The sequence below is a fragment of the Nycticebus coucang genome, chromosome 16 (genome assembly GCF_027406575.1).
Source record: "Nycticebus coucang isolate mNycCou1 chromosome 16, mNycCou1.pri, whole genome shotgun sequence".
In the NCBI taxonomy this organism is placed as follows: Eukaryota; Metazoa; Chordata; class Mammalia; order Primates; family Lorisidae; genus Nycticebus; species Nycticebus coucang.
In genome coordinates this window covers 2,792,837-2,815,222 of record NC_069795.1, presented here as the reverse complement: position 1 = coordinate 2,815,222, position 22,386 = coordinate 2,792,837, and the positions used below count along the sequence as shown (strand labels likewise).

The 22,386-nt window shown below is 39.3% G+C and overlaps 1 protein-coding gene across 3 annotated transcripts in view; it reads right to left on the bottom strand.

Annotated features, from left to right (window-relative positions):
* HSF2BP (heat shock transcription factor 2 binding protein) overlaps positions 1 to 22,386 on the bottom strand; it is a 157,116-nt gene that overhangs the window by 118,274 nt on the left and 16,456 nt on the right. For 2 of the 3 annotated variants that reach the window (XM_053565014.1, XM_053565013.1), the window contains 2 exons: positions 18,390 to 18,493; positions 4,704 to 4,853 (listed from right to left, as the gene is read on the bottom strand). In XM_053565014.1, the coding sequence (XP_053420989.1) occupies positions 4,704 to 4,853; positions 18,390 to 18,493 (254 nt within the window). The remainder of the gene's footprint in view (positions 1 to 4,703; positions 4,854 to 18,389; positions 18,494 to 22,386) is intronic. The other variant, XM_053565015.1, reaches the window with a different exon arrangement.

Here is a 22,386-nt window from a genome sequence, read left to right as displayed (position 1 = left end):
GTGGCAGATTTCCAAGCACCAAGTCATTGCTCAAGAAATTTAAACTGTGACATGAGATCTCCCAGAAAGTCTCGTGTGGTAAATCCAATGACATTCCAGTAGAAGTTGTGGAAAAGTTCATCCAAAAATTCCCAGACTTTGCAAGAAGCTTCAAAGATGACATATTTAATGCTGACGAGTGCAAACTCTTGACTCTTTTTCAAGGTAATGCCTGACAGAAGCCTCGTCATGAAGGGTGACAAATGTTAAGAGCAGGAAACTTTCCAAAGAACAGTTCACAGTTCTGCTTTCTGCAAGCTTAACCAGAGAGAGACTAAAATCCTTGGTAACTCTTAAGTCAGCAAATGCACATGGATGATGCGGGCCGTATTTGAGGAGGTGGTAAGGGATACTGAGAAATGAAGAAGAAATGGTCTATTCTATCGACGGTAGGCAACTGTCCTGGCCACCCAGAAATGAATCATTCCAAATGTGACACTGAAATTTCTACCTCCAAACAAGACCTCAAAAATACAACCTCTTGACCAAGCCATCATCAAAACATTTAAAATGCACTACCAAGCCCAGTTCCTACAGTGGGTCATCACTAAACATAGCCCTATGGTCCACCTGCCTGTGGAAGCAACTTCATCAGTTAACACTCTGGCTGCTGTCCTCTAAATCAGTTCCGCTTAGAACAAAGTTCAGCCAGAAATGATACAGAAGTGTTCCAAGAAAGCTGGATTTGTGGGCGGCACCCATAGCTCAGAGGGGAGTGCGCCCATCACATACACCAGGGCTGGCGGGTTCGAACCTAGCACAGGCCAGATAAACAACAAATGACAATTGCAACGAAAAAATAGCAGGACATTGTGGCAGGTGCCTGTAGTCCCAGCTACCTGGGAGGCTGAGGCAAAAGAATCGCTTAAACCCAAGAATTGGAGGATGCTGTGAACACTGTGATTCCAGGGCACTCTACCAAGGGCAACATAGTGAGACTCTGTCTCAAAATACAAAAAAAGAAAAGAAAGAAAGATGGATTTGTCACAACCCAACAGCTTGATGTCTAGGGCCCATGAGACAGTCCATCTCCCATGACAGAATTCAAAGGAGTAGATTTTAAAGGTTTTGTTGCAATGGATGATGAGGTGGCAGCCTTTAATGAACCTGACCCAGAAGCAATTTTCCAAGTGATATTGACTGATGTACAGACCAGCATAAAAGTGTATGAAGCAGCTGATGAAACAGAAGAAGTAAGTGAGGATGACACAGAAACTGCAGAGACCCCAAAGAAGAGGATTTCAGGCATCTGATAACTCAGTTGAAGTCAGTTGCTGTGGGAAAATGCCCTGGTGTCCTGAGTGGTGTAGCCAGAATTGACAGTGCTTTCCCCACTTATATTTGTAATAAGAATAAGATATAGACCAAGATTGACTCTTTTCTTCAGAAAGATTAAACCATGAGAAAACAGTGAATGCACTACTTTTATATGATACTGTATAATCATGATTTTGTATGAGATCCTCTACTAAAAGCTATATAAGAAAGTACAGTACTTGTACAGATCAGTACAATAAGCCTAGTTCCTTATGTTGACCACCTCCATGTACTAACCAGCTTATTACAGTCCCTTTGGTGGTCAACTTACAGAGGTTCTACTGTATACTAAAAAATGCATGCTACTTGTGCTAGGCATTACAAGGAGTGGGGACCCTGCAGCCTGAAGCAGGTCCTTAAGTGTGGTCTTTTGACTGAGTCAGTCCCCACCCTAGAACCAGAAATTTTCAAACCTTTAACACAACTTTGTTTTTTTGTTTGTTTATTTGTTTGCTTTAGAAACAGACTCTTGTTATGTTTCCCAGGTTGGTCTTGAACTCCCAGGCTCAAGCAACCCTCCCCACCTCAGCTTCCCAAGTAGCTGGGATAATAGGTATAAGCCACTACCCCCAGTTTAGCACAGCATCTTTCAAAAAAAAAAAACTTAACCAAAGCCTCAACATGTAAAAGAGATAAAGACTGATGACTCTGGCAGAATAAGTCTTCATTACTTGGTAAAAAATATTTCCAAGTTTGAAGAACCTCTGATTTACTCTGGGGTGCTAAGGTTCTGAAGAACAAAGTAAAAACCAATGCACATTTTAATGCAGTAAAGAAAAAAAATGCATTTACAAATGGCACACAGGAACTTCATGGGTGATAGAAATATTCTAACACTGAATTGTAGCAATTGTTACATAACTCTAGAAATCTGCTAAAAACCATCAAATTACGTACTTACAACTTTATGGTATATAAATTATGCCTCAATTAAAGTTCAACAAACTTTGTTAACCACACTTAGTCCTTCTACCAAACACAACTGTTATTTCTATAGGTGCTAAGTATCTACCACTGACTTTCCACCATTAACGGACTCTCCACTGTTACTTCCACTCACAACTACACCCTCCTGCCAGAATCAAACCCAATCTTCTCCGGCTCCTCTTGTCCCTTCAGCTGCCAGCTCCACCTGCCACTCCACCTGCATCCACCCACAACCCATGTGTGTTTCTTCCTTCACACACCCCTGTAGAGCTGCACTCGCCCCAGTTTCAATGACTAGAATGGCCCCCAACTAGTCTTCCTCTCTACACTGGATACCCACAACTCCCACCTCCTAATTCATCCCGTCAGATTAATCTTCCTAAAATTCTGCTCTCATCCTAACACTCTGACTTAAAATTCTTAAGGAATCTAGTCCTACCACCTATAGGATAAAATCCTCGATCTGGTATTTAAATCACATTCCAACCTACCTTTTTAAGTCTTATCTCCCCACTATTTTATTAACTCTCCACTCTGGTCAACTTACGCACTCACTGTCCTTGGACAAACCTCACACTTTTTAGTTGATGCCTTTGGTTATGCTCTTTGACTTCTTGAACTACTCTCCAATTTTCTGCCATTTCTGCCTATTCATCAGGGCCTATTTCAAATCCATCCCCTCTGTGAAGTCCCCTGATGACGTGTGAGGGCAGGTGTACACATGCACACACACTTACAATTGACCCCTGAACAACACAGGTTTGAACTGCTGAACTGTGCAGGGCCACTTATATGTGGATTTTTTTCAACAAAAACACTAAACGTAGCTGCCTCTCCTGCCTCCCTTCCACCTTTTCCACACCTCTGCCACTCTGAGACAGAGCAACCAACCCCTATTCTTTCTCTTCCTCTTCAGCCTTCTCAATGTGAAGATGACAAGGAAGAGGACCCATATGATGATCTATTTCCACTTATTGAATAGTAAATATATTGGTTTTTTTTACGAGGGGTGGACACAGTCTCACTCTGTAGAGTGCCATGGTGTTACACTCACAGCAACTTCAAATTCCTGGACTCAAGCAATCCTCCTGCCTCAGCCTCCTGACTAACTGGGACTACAGGCACCCACCATAATGGCCAGCTAATTTTTCTGTATTTAGTAAAGTCAGGGTCTCTCACTATTGCTCAGGCTGGTCTTCAACTCCTAAGCTCAAGAGATCCACCCACCTTGGTCTCCCAGCGTGCTGGGATCACAGGCATGAGCTGCCACACCCAGTCAGTAAATACATTTTCTCTTCCTTATGATTTTCATAATAACATTTTCTTGTCTCTAGCTTACCTTATTGTAAGAATACAGTATATAATACATATAACATATGTGTCAACTGACTGTATTATCGGTAATGCTGCTGGTTAACAGCTGGTATTAGTAGCTAAAGTTTCTGGTGAATCAAAAGTTATGCATGGATGGATGTTCAACTGTGCAGGGCACTGTAGCCCCTAACCCATGCATTGTTCAAAGGTCAACTGTATATATACACACACACCCCTATACACATGTATATATGCTAAATAACAGTAAATATTACATTAACCATGAGATAATACAGTGGGTGCCAAAAATGTATACACAATTTAAGAAAAGAAAAAACTACATTAAAATCAGAATATTCAATACATACCAATAACAAAAGATGAATACAAGTCACATTTAAGCACCTCTTGTGCTCAAACATGACTTGAGTACTACAATCTTATACAGGTTTTTCCTTTCTTATTATGTGTGTACATTTTTTGGTACCCTCTGTATATATAAAAGCACTTTAAACCTTCTTAAACTCACATACATGTAAAGTAATAATACTGAACTAGAAACACATTCACATGTACCACACAGGCTTCTAGAGAGAAGGGATCTCATTTCACCCATTTACATACCCCCAGAGTGCCAGGTTATAATGAACCAACATAGAAGCTATTCAACAACTACCTGATAAATGAACAATAGTGAATGGACAGGACAGGTAAGTGGCTCACGTCTGCAATCCCAGCACTTTGGGAAGCCAAGGCAGGAGAATCACCTGAGGTCAGAAATGCAAGACCAGCCTACGCAACACAGTGAGACCCCTATCTCTAAAAAAATTTTTAAATTAGCCAGGCATGGTAGTACACACCTACAGTCCCCCACTACTTGAGAGGCTAAAGCAGGAGGATCACTTGAGCCCAGGAGTTTGAGGTTGCAGTAAGCTATGATCAGTCCACTTCACTCCAGCCTGAGTGACAGAGCAAAACCTCATCTCATTTTTTAAAAAGCAAATAATGGATAGAAAAACGTAAATTTAGCCTCTAAATGACGTAATAGACAGTCTGCATCCTCTGAGTTACACAAGCAATAATCAACAATATCCAGACATGCTTACTCCTCCCAAAATGGCTTTGACAACTTCCTCGCTGCTGGAGACACCCCACAAGAGGGTACACGCTGCTGCTCCCATTTCTGTACAATACTCTGCCTGCTGTAGGAGTTGCTGCTTCGCTTCATTCAGCTGCTGTCTAAGAACTAGTTTCTCCTGAAATAAAAAAAAATGAATAGCATTCAATCTTGAAGTATCTGTTCATTTCCTCTTTCGCAAAGATATTAATTAAAGAAATGCATACAGAATTATAGAAAACAGCTACAAATGAAACTACTCCTGAGAGAGCTATAATTCGTATCCATAAAATAAACTTCAGAGATAAAAATATCACTCTTAAAAAAAGAATATACTACTGCATTATGGTTTATAAATAACCCCAAAGATCTGAATTCATCTGCTTTAAGTAAAGTGAAAACATCAGACTTCTCAAGTCCCAAGTGGTTACCCAGCACCAGCACCAACTGGAGCTCCTCAATGAACTAACCTAACCTGGCATCCACACACAGAGCAACATTTCTAAAGAAGGAGCCTCCACCTACAATGGCTCACTTCACTGTCAGAAACACCATCTGCCAAATAAAAGGCACTTGGACACCCAATAGTACTTGAGGGAAAGAAGTACTATAGAAAGATTCAGTCTATGTAAACATATCCTTAAATCCTCATTTGAATGTTGTCAAAGGTGCCAGTAAATATAAAACACATATCTGTGAAACTAAACCAGAACTAAGCCCAGGTAGGAGACAGGAGCAGGAGCCGCAGACAGTAGGAAGGCAGATGTGCCAGCACCAGTGTGATGACGATGATGGAAGCCAACATCAGGTTGTACTCTCCCCCCAGAAGCATCTGAGGACACCTGAAGTTCAGCATGTCTCTGCCAGGGCGCTCTTCACAAGGGAGATGGAGAACTTCCCTCCTCATGGCCATTCTGATCACATAAGAACATGTCAGTCTGACCTTTAGGTGGGCCTGGGATGGTGTGGGGCTTCCTGTTATCCCCACCCACCAGTGCCAGGTCTAATCCTTCTTGTGACCTGACATTCCTTAAAAGGTGATCCCATTTCCTGACTTAGTAAGTGAAAAACCAAAAATTAAAAAAAAAAAACCTACTTTAATTTATTTATATCAAATACAATTAGTTACATAAACCATAACATTAAAGTACATTAAATGTTTTAGACTTCCCTTTTAGAGAGGTGAGTACAGGACAATTAAAGTAGACAGGGCTTTTCACTAGGGGGGTTGCGGAGGAAGGAGCTTTGGGACCAGGAATCAAACACTGTTGACCTATAACTTGGTGTAGGATGGCCCTATAACTTGGTGTAGGATGGCCCACTCATGTTTACCTGGAGATAATGTGTTTGGTATATAGAGCTTTGTATATACCCATACATATATACACACACTTATTTAAGGAGAAAAATGGTCACTGAGCCTATGACACATGCTAATACTGCTTCCTGCAATTTCTAAACTCTGGGTTTTTAATGTTTGACTTCATTGTAACAACAATCTGTATTCCAAATTCATCCTTCAGGTGTATGTAGCTGAACTAACTCAAGTCATGGTGACACATGCAGAAATTATACATCACGGCACTTGCTTTTGAAATTCTAGACAGCTTTTCTCACAGCTGAAGCAGTCTGCATTCCAATTAACATAGGTCTGATGATCCTTCTGCCCAAGCACAAAAGAACTGCCGAGCATGACCAGGCAAAGCTTTCCTCACTATGGTCACATTTGGTAGTGGCAGGAGAGTATGTTCCACTGCAGATCTGCACATATAGTACAAAATGTCAAAAGAAACTGAAAACCATTCCAGTCTCAGTAACATCAAAAATAAGCAAGTAAGAATAACTTAAGAAAAGAAATCCTGCACAGTGAAAACTATAAAGTATTACTGACAGAAAGTAAAGAAGATCTAAGTATATGGAAAGATACATCATGTTCATGGATTAGAGGCCTCAATACTAGTAAGATGGCAAGTCTCTCAAATTGATCTACCGATTCAATACAACCCCTACCAAAATTTAAGCAGGCTTTTTGGTACAAAGTGATAATCTGATTCTAAAAGCCATATGGAAATTCAAACAACTCAAACTTATCCAAAATTGTTTGGAAAAGAAGAACAATGTTAGAGGACTAACCCTGCCTGATTTAAAAAAAAAAAAACCTTACTATAAAGCTACAGAAATCAAACCAGCATAGGATGAACATATAGATTAGTGAAACTCTGATATTAATGTCAATTTTTAACAAAGATGCCAAGGCAATTCAATACATAATCTTTTCACCAACTGATGATACGACAACTAAAAATTCATATGCAAAAAAATTTATTCAGGCTCGGGGCGCATAGTTCAGCAGTTAGGCCTCCAGCCACACACACCAGGGCTGGTGGGCCTGCTAAACAACAATGTAACAATTATAACCAAAAAAAAAAAAAAAAAAATAGCCAGGTGTTGTGGCAGGCACCTGTAGTCCCAGCTACTTGGGAGGCTGAGGCGAGAGAATCACTTGAGCCAAAGAGTTTGAGGTTGCTGCTATGAGCTGTGATGCCATGGCACTCTACCAAGGGCAACATAGTGAGACTGTCTCAACAGGCACTGTGGCTCAAGCGGCTAAGGGCCAGCCACATACACCAGGCCCACCAACAATGATGGCTGCAACCAAAAAATAGCTGGGTGTTGTAGAAGGTGCCTATAGTCCCAGCTACTTGGGAGGCAGAGGCAGGAGACTCACTTGAGCCCAAGAGTTGGAGGTTGCTGTGATCTGTGATGCCACAGCACTCTACCCAGGGCGACAGCTTGAGGCTCTGTCTCAAAAAAAAAAAAAAAAAAAAAAATTCATTCAAAACAAATCACAGACCCAAATGTAAACTTCTCAAAGAAAATATTTATGACTGATCTAGGCAAATATTTCTTTATACATCACAACAAAATCATGATCTATTAAAAAAAAAAAAAAAAGATTGGCTGAGGTGGCTCATCCTAGTAATCCTAGCACTCTGGGAGGGCATTGAGCTCAGGAGGTCAACAGTAGCCTGAGCAAGAGCAAGGCCCCACCCCTAAAAAAAATAATTAATAATAAATAAGTAAATTGAATGCCATCAAAATTTTAAACTTTTACTCTTCAGAAAATATCATTAAGAAAGTGAAAAGATAGGTCATTTCATATTAGTAAAGGGAAAAATACAAGAGGACATTTTAATTCTAAATATTTATGCACCCAACTTAAATGTTCCCAGAAGTATGAAACAGACCTTGATGGGTCTGACCAATACGTATCCTATAACTCCATCATAGTCGGGGACTTTAACACCCCTCTGACAGAACTGGACAGATCCTCTAAACCAGTGGTTCTCAAACTTCCTAATGCCGCAGCCCTTTATTACAGCTCCTGTGGGTCGAGACCCACAGGTTGAGAACCACTGCTCTAAACAGAAACTAAACAAAGAAGGGACTTAAATGCGACCCTAGAACAAAGGAGCTTAACAGACATACACCAAACACATCATCCCAAAGCTAATGAATATACGTTATTGTCAAACCACAGATCATATTCCAAAATACATCATTCCTAGGACACAAATCAAATCTCAACAAAATTGTAAAAAAGTGGAATTATACCATGTATCTTCTCAGACCACAAGGCAATAAAGGTGGAACTCAACTTCAACAAAAATTTTCATCCCCACACAAAGACATGGTAACTAAACAACCTTATGCTGAATGACCATTGGGTCAAGGAAGAAATAAAGGAGGAAATTATCAAATTCCTCAAACATAACAACAATGAAGCCACGAGCTACCGAAACCTGTGGGATAGACCAGGTGCGGTGGCTCACACCTATGATCCTAGCTCTCTGGGAGGCCGAGGCATGTGGACAGCTTAAGCAGAGGAGCTCAGGAGCTCAAGACCAGCCTGAGCAAGACTGAGACCCTGTCTCTACTAGAAATAGAAAAATTATCTAGGCATCATGGCGAGTACCTATAGTCCCAGCCTCTTGGGAGACTGAGGCAAGAAGATTGCTTAACCCCAGGAGTTTGAGGTTGCTGTGAGCTATGATGCCAGGGTACCCTATCCAGTGAGACTCTGTCTCAAAAAAAAAAAAAAAAAAAAAAAAAACCTGTGTGATACTATAAAAGCAGTCCTAAGAGGGAAATTGATCATATTAGATGCCTACATCTGAAAAATAGAAAGAGAGCACAAATAACCTAATGAATCATCTGAAGGAAATGGAAAATAAAGAGCAATCCAATCCCAAACCTAGCAGAAGGAAATAAATAACCAAAATTAAATCAGAAATAAATGAAATTGAGAAAAGAGAATCGTTCAGAAAATTAATGAAAAAAATTGATACTTCGAAAAGATAAAATCAATAACCCTTTGGCAAGACAAACTAGAAACAGAGAAGATCTCTATTAACTTCAATCAGAAGCGAAAACCACAGTGATACAAGAGATTATCTTTAATTACTACAAAAAACTCTGTGCCCAGAAATTTGACAATATGGAGGAAATGGACCAATAACTAGGATCACACCAGCTCCCTAGACTTACTCAGGAAGAATTAGACCTCTTGAACAGACCCAATATCAACCACTGAAATTGAAGATAGAATAAAAAAGCTTCCACCAAAAAAAGCTCTGGTCCAGATGATTTCACACTAGAATTCTATCAACCTTCAAAGAACTACTTGTACCTATGCTGCAGAACCTGTTCCAAAACACTGAGAAGGAAGGAACCTTCACCAACATGTTCTGTAAAGCAAACATCACCCTGATTCCAAAACCAGGGAAGGATCCAACTAAAAAGGAGAAGTACAGACCAATTTCACTAATAAACAGATGCAAAAACACTCAAGAAAATCTTAGCAAATAGATTACAGCTACATATTTTTAAAAAATTATACATCACAATAAGCTTTATCCCAGGGATGCAAGGTTGTTTTAACATACACAAATCATATATGTAATTCACCATATCAAAAGAAGCAAAAACAAAGACTATATGATCCTCTCAATAAATGCAGAAAAAGCATTTGATAAAATTCAAGAACACTTAAGAAAATAGGCATAGATGGTACATTTCTTAAACTGATTGAAGTCATCTATGACAAACCACTGCTAATCTCATACTGAATGGGGTAAACCTAACAGCTTTTGCACTTAGAACTGGAACCAGACAAGGATGTCCACTCTCCCACTACTATTCAACATAATGCCGGAAGTTCTGGCCAATGCAAGGAGGCAAAGAGCAGGGAACAAAGAGCGTCCAAATGGGGACAGGAGAGGTCAGACTCTCGCTCTTTGCTGATGTTATGATCTTATACTTATAAAACCCCAGAGACTGACACAAAACTCCCAGAAAAGTTCGAGAAATGAAGTAATATCTGAAGGCATAAAATCAGTGTCCACAAATCAGTAGCCTTTATATATACCAATAACATCCAAATTAAGAAGCAAATCAAGGACACAATTTCCTTCACAGTAGCGTCAAAGAAAATGAAATACCTAGGAATATATCTAACAAAAGAGGTGAAGGTTTAGAAAGAGAATTATGTAAACCCTAAGAAAAGAAACAGCAGAAGACATTAACAAATGAGAGAACATACCATGCTCTTGGCTGGGAAGAATCAGCTACATTAACATTTTAACAGCTAAGCACTGTTAAAATGTTTATACCACACAAAGCAATCTACAGATTTAATGCAATCCCCATTAAAATACCAACATCATACTTAGATGAACTGGACAAAATAGTTCTTCATTTTGTATGGAACCAGTTGGGGGAGGAATAGAAAAGGGGAGAAGAGGAAAGGAAAGGGGGGATGGGTGTGCTCCCACTAACTGGCACAAAGTTAAGGGCATATGGCACACCTCCTGGGTATAAGACACAACTACAACTAGGACTCTGCCTACCAAATGCAAACATGGTAACCTAAGTATTTGTTCCCTCACATTAATCTGAAATTCAAAAAAGGAAAAAAAAACCCAGAAAATTCTGAGCCTATTAGTATCCAAAAAAAGAAAGTAAAAAGATAACCCATAGACTAAGAAAAACAATTCTAAATCATCTATCCACAAAAGGACTTGTATCTAGATAATATGATATATATAGACTCTTGCACAGCGCCTCTGGGCCACTGGGTAGGGCACAAGCCCCATATACTGAGGGTGGCAGGTTCAAACCTGGCCCCGGCCAAACTGCAACAACAAAAAAATAGCCGCGTGTTGTGGCAAGCACCTGTAGTCCCAGCTACTCGGGAGGCTGAGGCAATTGAATCGCCTAAGCCCAGGAGTTGGAGGTTGCTGTGAGCTGTGACACCACAGCACTCTACCAAGGGCAACAAAGTGAGACTGTCTCTAAAAAAAAAAAAAAAATCTTACAAGTCAATAATAAGATAACCCAACTACAATAGGCAAAAGATACGAATAGACATTTAATCAAAGAAAACATATAAATTAATAATATATACATAAAACAATGCTCAACTTATTAAGTCATGGGGAAAATGCAAATTAAAACCACAATGATACCATTACACACTGACCAAAATGGCTATAGGCCAAATAAGGGTTCACAAGAAGATAGAAAAAATAGGACCTTCGTATACTGCTGGATAGAATGTAGAATAATACACTCACTTTGAAAAACAGTTTAGCAGTTTTTCAGAAAGCTAACCATATACTCACCATATAACTCAGCAATTTCACTTAGATATTTCCCCAAGAAAAATGAAACCTTATGTCCGCACAAAAACATGTTACATGAACGTTCACAGTGGCATTAGTCTTAACAGTAAAAAATTGGAAACAAACTAAATGTCCATCAATTAGTAAATAAAGAAAATGTGATACCCTGTTTCCCCGACAGGGTCTTATAAGACAGTGTCTTATTTTAAGGTGTGCTCCCAAAGATGCGCTAGATCTTATTTTCAGGGGACGTCTTATCTTTCCTGTAAGTAGGTCTTATTTTCGGAGGATGTCTTATTTTGGGGAAAACAGGATAGATGGTGACTTTACAGCTGTTGTATTAATTTGGATGGAGCTGAAATACATTCTTCTTAGTAAAGCATCACAAGACTGGAGAAGCGAGAATCCAGTGTACTTAATTCTGATATGAGGACAATTGATGTTAGTACGTGGGAGGGGGAGGAAATGAGGGGCGAAGGGAGATGAAGGAGGAGAGAGAGTGGGAAGGAGGGAGGTGTGGGGCCACAGTGTGTGACACACTTCTTGGGGGTGGGACACTATTAATAGTGGGACTTCACCCAGCAAACACAAGCAGTATAACCTGGCTCGTTGTGCCCTCAATGATTGCCCAACAATTAAAAAAAAGAAAGAAAGAAAGAAAATGTGATATACCTAGCCAATGGAATATTACTTTACAATAAAAAGGAACAAACTAATGTATTCTATAACATGAATGAACTTTCAAAACATTATGCCAGATACAAAAGACTACATATTATATGATTCTATTCCTATGAAATATTCAGAAAATGCAAAAAGGCAGAAACATAGAAAGAAGCTCAGTAGTTGCCTAGGTAATTTACTGTATGCCATTTTTATGACATTCTGAAAATAACAAAATTAGAAAGATAGAGATTATATTAGCGATTGCCAGCACCTAGGCATAGGGAAATGCTATAAAGGGGCAAAAAAGTAGTGACTAACTGCAAACAGATAACTGACGTGTTCTCAAAAGTGACTGAACAAAATCCAACACTCACAATTAAAAAAAAGTCCTGAGCAGAACAGGAATAGAGGGGAACTTCCTCAATTTTACAAAAAGCATTTACAAAAAACCTACAGCTAAAATCATACTTAGTGCTAAAAGACTGAATACTTTCCCCTGAGATTAAGAACAAGGCATCCCTCTAATGCAGCATAGTACTGAAAATTCTGGCCAATACAAGGCAGCAAGAGAAAGAAATAAAGGGTATACAAAACAAAAGGAAGAATTAGAACGTCCCTATCTGCAGATGACATAATTGTCCATGTAGAAAATCTCTAGCAATCTGTAAAAAAACTCTTAGAATTCATAAGTGAGTTCAGCAAGGCCAGAGGATATAAAATAAGCATACAAAAAGCAACCACACTTCCATGTGCTAACAAAAAAGTGGCTACCAAAATAAAAACACAATACCATTTATAGTTATTCCAAAGAAAATTAAATACATCCATTAAAATCTAACACAAAGTATAGGATCTATATACTGAAAATTTCAGACTTCTGATGAGAGAAATTAAAGACAACCTAAATAAACAGAAAAACATGTGTGTTTATGAACGGAAAGATTTAATACGGTAAAGATATCAATTCTCTGTAAACTGACATACAGATAAGCTATAATTCTTGCTTAAATCTGTGCTTTATTTTACAGATATAAACAAACTTATTCTAAAATTTATGTAGAAAAAGAAAGGACCTAAAATACTTACAAATTTGAAAAAAGGGAATAGCATGGGAAGAATCCCTTACCCAGCACCATGAAGCTTACCACACAGCTACAGTAAACAAGACAGTGTGACACTGGTGGATGAACCCATCAAGGAACCACAGAGAGAACCCAGAACAAACCAAGGCCAGTATGCTTAGATAATTTCCAACAAAGGTACAAAAGCAATTCAGTGAAGGAAACATAGTCTTCAACAACAGTGCTGGAACAATGACAACAATGGTCCAAAAAAAAAAAAAAAAATTAACCTGGACCTTACCTTCACACATTTTACAGAAATTAATTTAAAATGGATCACAGATGTTAATGTAAAATATGAAACTACAAAATTGTTAGGGAAAAAAATAGGAGAAAATCTTTGGGACATATGGCTAAAGTGAAATGTTCTTAGCCATAAACAACAGAGAATGACCTATAAAAGAAAACAAAAATCAATAAACGACTTCATCAAAATTAAAACACTTTTAAAAAATTAAAAAACTTTTGTTTTGTGAAAAAAATCTGTGAACAAAATAAAAAGACCAGCCACAGACTGAGAGAAAATATTTGCAAGTCACATACACAACAAAGAATATCTAGAATAGAGAGTACCGAAAGCTCCTAAAGAAAAAAATCCAGTTAACACATAAGCCCCAGAAGATATGAACACACATTTCACAAAAGATGATAAAAAGACAATAAATAAGGATATGAAAAGATATTCAACATCACTGCCTATCAGAGAAATGCAAATTAAAGCCATAACACACCTATCAGAATGGCTAAAATAAAAACTAGTGATAATACCAAACTCCGTCAGGCTATGGAGCAAGTGGATCATTCACACACCACTGGTGCACATGTAAAATAATATGGCCACTCTGGAAAACAATTTGGAAATTTCTTTTTTTTTTGAGACAGAGTCTCAGGCTATCGCCCTGGGTAGAGTGCTGCAGTGTCACAACTCACAGTAACCTCCAACTCCTGGCCTTAGCGATGGATGCTCTTGCCTCAGCCTCCCAAGCAGCTGGGACTGCAAGCAGCTGCCACAATGCACAGCTATTTTTTGTTGTAGTTGTCATTGTTGTTTAGCTGGCCCGGGCCAGGTTTGAACCTGCCACCCTCAGTGTATGTGGCCTCAGAAATTTGGAAATTTCTTAAAAAACTGAAAATGCACTTACTGTTTAATCCAGAACTGTACTCTCAAAAACACACATTCACACAAAAACCTTTACACAGATAGTCACCAACAGAAAACAATCCAAATGTCTTTCAATGGGGTAATGGTTAAACTTGTGATAGATCCATACCATGGAATATTATGCAGCAATAAAAAGGAACAAACTATTGATATATGCTACAACTTAGATGAATCTGAATGAAAAAAGTTGATCTTAAAAGGTTATTTACTGCATGCCATCTTTATGACATTCCTAAAATGACAAAATTAGAGAAATTAAGACTACATTAGTTTTTGCCAGTGCCTAGGCATAGGGAATGGGTGTGTATAGCTACAAGGGGCAGCACAGGAAGCCTGTGTTGATAAAGCAGGTCTGTATCTTGAGCAGAGTGGTGGTTACATGAATCTACAAATGTCACAAGATGGCACAGGACTAGCACACACACACGAACACACACAAGCGAGTACATAAAAACTGGTACATGAAATATGAAGAAGTCCAAGTAAAACTGCAGAAACTTGAATAAGCTCTGTGGACTGTCGCAATGCCAATATCCTGCTCTTTATCTTGTACTACAGTTATGCAAGATGTTACCACTGGAGAAAACTGGGTGGAGAATATAGGGAACTTCTCTGGATTTTCTGTAACTTCCTGTAAATCTGTAACTATTTCCAAAAAAAACAAACAAACCATATTAGGATAATTGCACAACTGCATAAATTTACTAAAAATTATCAAGCTATACGCTTCTATAATGGAAGTATCTTGTGTTACATAAAATATATCCCAATAAAGCTGTTACAAAGAACGATAGTCAAACCCTGATATAGTCCCCTAAAGAGAATATTCATACATAACAGGTTGTTATGCACAAAACTTTCAAGATTCCTTCAAAATCTTTCTGTAGTTCATTTCTGATTTTAGCTGAATTATACAAGTTATTTTTCTAAAGCTGTTGCTCTGGGTGAAGTTTCTTGAAATACTGTACTGACGCTTACAACTTCCTTTTGTTATTATAAAAGCTGCAATGCTTTCCTAACAAATTAAAAATATGATAAAAATATAAATAAAAACTTGGCAGCCCACATTTCAGTTAGTTTATTGACTCTGAAAGGTGTATGCCATAAGAAAGCAACACAGAGAACAAAACCACAGTAACTGAGATGCCTGCTCCTCAGAAAGGGAACAGTTTAACTCTGCACATTAATCTGCAATAATTTCACACTTAGGAAAGTCACCAAGTACCACTAAATAAGCTCCTCAAGCAGATATTCCATGAAAAGCCGTATCTAACCTTAAGTAACAGCATAGTCCTTCAAAAGTAATTCAATATTCTCCCATCAGTTTGCCTACAAAGCTGAGACCTTCAGTCTCAAGATCAAAGGTTGCTACTGTCAGGATTCTCCCTGGCCAGCCTCCTAACATCATAAACAGACATCAAGTCCCATCACTCTCCTGCACTGACCACAAGCAATCCCTGTAGGGAAACACACCAAGGCCAAGGAACAAAGCCTCCCCTACTCCAGCAGCCTTCCTCAGGGGGCTCAGTGGTGCTGCTCACACAGCACACTTCTTAAGATTTTGAATCTGTACTCTGTTCCTGACCTTTTCTTACACAGTGAATTCAGGAACTTTTGCCTTTTCCTAATTATTTTTACCTGTAAGGAAGTACTTACTAGTAATAATCTAATTTAGGATCCTAGTCCCTGGATTCTTTCCTGGTTCCTCGACTCTAAAATAAGCTTCCAGAGTCCTGCCTAAGGCCTATACAGGCCTGAACAGAAACCACAGAAAAGGCAGCTGCCAGAAGAGAGAAATGGCCTTGTCCCAGCAAACCTGCAGGGCTGCTGTCTGCATTAAACTGGCAGGACTATCCAACAGGAAATTTAACGGGGAATAGGAAATAGTTTTTAAGCTAAAACATTCCCATATTTTAAGTAAGGTCAAAGTACCAGGGAAATAATACTCTGGTGATTTGAAACTACTTTACCATAGCCATTTCAACCTTCTATACTGGCATTTACTGGGATGGCTTAGTTTTACTCACGAATACCAGCTATATCTATCCTTTTTATAAAAAAGGAAATCTAAGATTCTGCTCAATTTAAGCTTTGACCATAACAAAGGTATCTTAGCAATTTAAAGAAGGACTGGACAAGTGGATTACATTTCCAACATTTATCAATTCCTTCTAGCCTCTCTGTCAACTTCTTTCAGACCACAAAAGATTTAGGCCCAGAAAAACCAACCAGACTGCCATTTTAGTTTATTATAGTCTGAATATAATACAACAAAAGTTAAATTTCAAATTAAAATACATGGTATTTAACTTAGCTCAAATTTAAGAATAAAATTCTTCCCCGCCCTTTTCTATTTCCTCAATACTAAAATATGTACAAAATCTATCGGTTCTGGAAAACCTCTATTGCAACCACAAACATTTGGAATTCCTGTACATGAGGAGACAGAATGAAACACAGTTTAACACACAGGCAATGTAAACTTGGATCTAATACGTAAGCCTCCTGGTAGAAGGGCATGCTGATTCACCTGTGTTGGGGGAAGCACTAAGGCATGCAGACAGTTGCTTACCACCTGCCAGTGCGCAGAGAACGTTCAATACATACTAGCTGCTATTATTAGTACTATTACTGTTTTATTATTCAAACACAAAAATACATCTAAGCCTCAAATTTTATAAAAAAGTTTTAGTTTTATAGAAAATAATTTATGCCATGTAAAAAATATATAATTTTAAAAAAAATTAGTAGTTTCTCCTATTAAAATAAAACTGGTTACACCTCTAAAATAACAGTAAAAAATCCCAAAATTACAAATATTTTTGATTTAATATATCTATCTCCACTCATAAGTCATTATATGAATATTTTCTTCTCTGAGATTATTACTATGAGGCTTGTTCCCACCAAAACTCATGTTGAAATTTGATGACCAATGTGGTAGGGTGGGACCTGTGGTGGGAGGTGTTTGGGTTTTAACCCTTTCCAATCCTATGTCAGACTACATCAGATATAACAGTGTTTTGTGTGTTTATAAACAAAAACATATTAATTATTTTATGTAACCTAAAATAGATAATAAAATCATCAGGTGAGTTCATATTTGTTTTTCTCTTTTAAAACTGTAGGATAAAAAAAAAACTGTAGGATAATTACAAGTAATCTACTCATCTCTTTCCCAGCCAAAATAAAGAGCTGGGGAGAATGCAGAGGGCAGAAAAATTGGACTGGAAAGGGTTAAAGGTGTATCTTTCATGAAAAGATTAATGCCCTCCCAAAAGGGGAGTGACTTCTTACTCTTAAAAAGTCTGGCTTCCTAGCTTTCTCTCACCATGTGGTCTCTTTGCACTTACCTACTTTAAAGCAGCCTGAGGCCATCACCAAGTGCAGCTGCCCAATCTTGAATCTTCTAGCCATCAGATCATGACCAAATACTTCTCCTTTCTTTATAAATTACCCAGCCTCAGGTATTGTTACAGCAACACAAAATAAACTAAGACATTATGAAAGCGCTATGTTTTAGAAAGAACTTTTAAACACAAAAATTAAAAGGCACCAGTTACTCAGGAGGTTGAAGCAGGAAGACCACTTGAACCCAGGAGTTTGAGGTTGCTGTGACTTAGGCTGAGGGCATGGCACTCTAGCCCTGGCAACACGGCAAGACTCCAGAAAAAAAAAAAAAAAAAAAGGCACTAAATGAATGGTTGTTAAATGGTTGTAACATATTAAATGGTCAGAAAATCCAACTGTGAGAGTCATATGAGATGCACCTGTAGTCCCAGCTACTTGGGAGGCCTCTGCAGGAGGATCCCTAGAGGCCAGAAGTTCAAAAACAGCCTGGGCAATATAACAAGACCACGTCTCTTTAAAAAATCCAACTGTTCACCCTACGCTCCAATACAATCAGACTACATACGTTTAAAAATATAATCTCTTGAGGATTAAGAGGGCAAAAAATTAAGACCCGCTGCTTGTTACAAGTAAAAGGCTATAAGCCAACCCCACTTTTTGGCATTGTGAGAGCCTGCCCTGAGCATGAATACCTTCTTCTCTCTCATGCTGTCAGCCTGCACGGTTTCCAGGCGGGATTTAAAGTGTTCACAATCCATTTTCAGATGCTCTAATTCTTGCTCTTTCCTTTCCAGGTCTAGAAAAAAGAGACATAAAAATACTCAAGATATTTCAAATCACTGATCTCTTCTAAGCATCTATTTTGCCTAATCTTCATGTAGTAAAACCTGTACTGATTTCTTAGGTGGGAACATTTGCATTTCTGATTTCTAACTGGTTCTTGAATAACCAATATTCTAAGTCTAGTTTTTTAACTTTTTACCAATTTCTAGACCACAGCAGAAAGGACTTCATGGTTGTTTTCTGTTTTGTTTTTAAAGGCCTCGCTTTACTGCCAGACATGTACTCAAGGCGTCAAGAAAATGTGTTATTTAAAGGAATGGAGAGCTGAGAAGCCTGACTGTCTCATAGCTTAGATTTGTATCTGCTCCATAAAAAGCAGAAGGCAGCTCAGTGTGTAGATGGTGCCAGCACAGGCTGGTTCACAAAGCTTGTCTCACCAACTGGCAGACTGACTCAATGGAACAACTGCAGCAGTAGTCAATGGAGGGAAAGCAGCAGTGGTCAAGACAAGAAAGTGCTGCAGGACACTGTCGGAACAACACAAAACCTCCTCTCCACCAGATTCATTTGGTTAGTAGGGCCAGTGACCCACGAAAATCCCAAAGACATGTACATCAATCAATTAACCAAAAGTATCATCAACTTTATTACGTCGCAGAAATACCGACACCCAAAAAAATCAAATACATAATTCACCTTTTTTAAGTGCTTGATCTTAAGAATTAAGAACTTACCAGTTTTTATGCCAACATATACCAAGATCTGAGGGTGCTAAGAGCTCTTGATATAACTTTTCTGATTAAAGTAGCAATGCATTAGGACCACTGCTTCTCAAACTTTAGTATAAATCAGAGGATTTGATAAAACATGTCTGCTGGGCCCCATCCAAGGAGCTTCTGATTTGGTAGGTCTGGGGTGGGCCTAAGAATATGTATTTCTGGTAAGTTTTCAGGTGAGGTTAATGCTGCTTATCTGGAAACTGCATTTTGAGAACCGCTTCAGTGCAACAGGCTGGTGTACCAGCACTAATAAAATGAAACGAACACACAACACATAATCAGCAACAACACATGAGGGAACCCAGCCAAAGGAATGTGAAAGAAGAAAAAAAGGGACCGTGGTGAATGTAAAAGCCTTGGAAAATAGAACATTACTCCACCCTGGTGGCGAAAAGGCTCACAGTCACTCCTCAACTAAGTTCCATCAGAAAAAGAAATGGGGATTCACAGAAGGCAAGAGGAATCTCTAAGAAACTTGTAAGGACTGCCTAAAACTCCAAGGGTATCCCAGAAGTTCTGGAGGAAAAGATAAAGGGTATCTATCTCTAACTTTTGTTGTTGTTGTTGTTGTTTGAGACAGAGTCTCGCTATGTTGCCCTAGGTAGAGTGCTGTTGCATCACAGCTCACAGCAACCTCAAACTCTTGGGCCTAAGCAATTCTCTCACCTCAGCCTCCCTTGGAGCTGGGACTACAGGTGTCCACCACAATGCCTGGCTATTTTTTGTTGCATTTGTCATTGTTGTTTAGCTGGCCCAGGCTGGGTTTAAACCTGCAAGCCTTGGTGTATGTGGCTGACACCATAACCACTGTGCTACGGGAGCCAAGCCTATCTCTAAGTTTTTTTGGTTTTTTTTTTTTTTGTAGAGACAAGAGTCTCACTTTACTGCCGTCGGTAGAGTGCGTGGCATCACACAGCTCACAGCAACTCTCCAGCTCTTGGGCTTACGCGATTCTCTTGCCTCAGCCTCCCGAGCAGCTGGGACTACAGGTGCCCGCCACAACGCCCGGCTATTTTTTTGTTGCAGTTTGACCGGGGCTGGGTTTGAACCCGCCACCCTCGGTATATGGGGCCGGCGCCCCACTCACTGAGCCACAGGCGCTGCCCTATCTCTCTCACAGTTTTTTAAAGATGCTGTGACCTAGAAGGAAGATTAGAATCTAAAGGTAAGTATAATCTCAGACCAGTTAGAGATTATAAAATTGGCTGGCAAATCTACACATTTTCTAAAAAATTAAGGCAGTAACTTTGGACTATTTTTCTCCCTTAAATCAGAGTTGTCTTTTCTGCTCTTTTAAGAAATACTATGCCACAACATGACTCTTACTAGAATTCTTTATTTTATTCCACTAATCCTTGACCACCCAAGATTAACTATCAAGTGCTATCCTTCAAAAGCTACATAGCTATGGCCAGGTGTGATGGCTCATGCCTATAACCCTAGCACTCTGGGAGGCTGAGGCAAATGGACAGCCTAAGCTCAGGAGCTCGAGACCAAACTGAGCAAGAGCAAGAGCAAGACACTGTCTCTAAAAGAAAAAGAAAAAAAAAACAGCCAGGCATTATGGCAGGTGCCTATAGTCCCAGCTACTTGCGAGGCTAAGGCAAAAGGACTGCTTAAGCTCAAGAGTTTGAGGCTGCTGTGAGCTATGATTCCACAGTACTCTACCAAGAGCATAGAGTGAGACTCTGTCTCAAAAAAAAAAAAAAAATTGTAACAATTTTGTAACAAAATTGTACAATTGAAGATATTGTAATAGTGTAAAATGAAGATATATATATACACACACACACACATACACATACAAAAAAAAAATCATATAAAATGGGCTGGGTGAGATGGCTCGCTACGTAATCCTAGCACTCTGGGAAGCTGAGGCAGGTAGATTGCCTGAGCTCAAAGGTTCAAGCCCAGCGCGAGCAAGAGCCAGACCCAGACCCCGCCTCTAAAAATAGCCAGGCATTGTGACAGGTGCCCATAGTCCAAGCTACTTGGGAGGCTGAGGCAAGAGAATCGCTTGAACCCAAGAGTTTGAAATTTCTGTGAAAGGTGATGCCATGGCACTCTACTAAGGGCAACAAGTGAGATTCTGTCTCAAAAAAAAAAAAAAAATCATATAAAATACATACCACCTATAGTCAAAGATAAAAAGAAACAAAATGGGGTGGCACCTGTGGCTCAACCGAGTAGGGCTCTGGCCCCATATGCTGGAGGTGGCAGGTTCAAACCCAGCCCTAGCCAAAAACTGCAAAAAAAAAAGAAGAAAAGATAAAAAGAAACAAAATGTAAAAGGGAACTAAGATCAAACTATCAAATTTTCTTTGCATTTAACTTAAATTTTGCCTCTGTAATTAAACTATATATTACACAAACATGGTAAAGAAGATAGGAAATTATGTCTCTACAAGCCTTATCATGGACAAAAATCTGCAGGAATTAATTTTGACCACCTAAAAGACTCCCTGATCACTTCATTATCTCTGCTCTCTGTACTTGTACATGACCTAGTGTAAGTTAACATGCCAAACAGAGCTAAAACACCCACTCAACAACAGACAACCCACAGAACTCTAGGTCAGTGACCAGGCAGGCCACACCCATGCACACCAAGCTCCCTGGAGGTGGCAAGTGCTCTCCACTGTGTGAGGCAGCCTCCTCGTGGCCAGATGGGAGCATTGCTGCTGCCTTGTAATGAAACTCCTGCTTTGCACTTTCAACTTGGCCTACTACGAGTACCTCAAATCACAGCAGGTGACGTAATGACAGCAGGGATTTTCACCAGTTTTATGCTATACCCCAAATGCCTAGAGACGTATATGGAACACAGTAGGCACTACGTAAGTATTTGCCACACGAATGAATTCCACTTCTTTATATATTCCTTGAACAGGGAAAATACACGGCTACTCTGGCTATCAGTATGTCTCATTCTTGCATAATAATAATACATTGCTTTTGGCTCAGCACCCATACCTCAGTGGTTAGGGCACTGGCCACATACACCGGGCTGGCAGGTTCCAACCCAGCCCAGGCCTGCTAAACAACAAAGACAACTATAACAAAAAAATAGCCAGGCGTTGTGGCGGACACCTCCCAGCTACCTGGGAGGCTGAGGCAAGAGAATCGC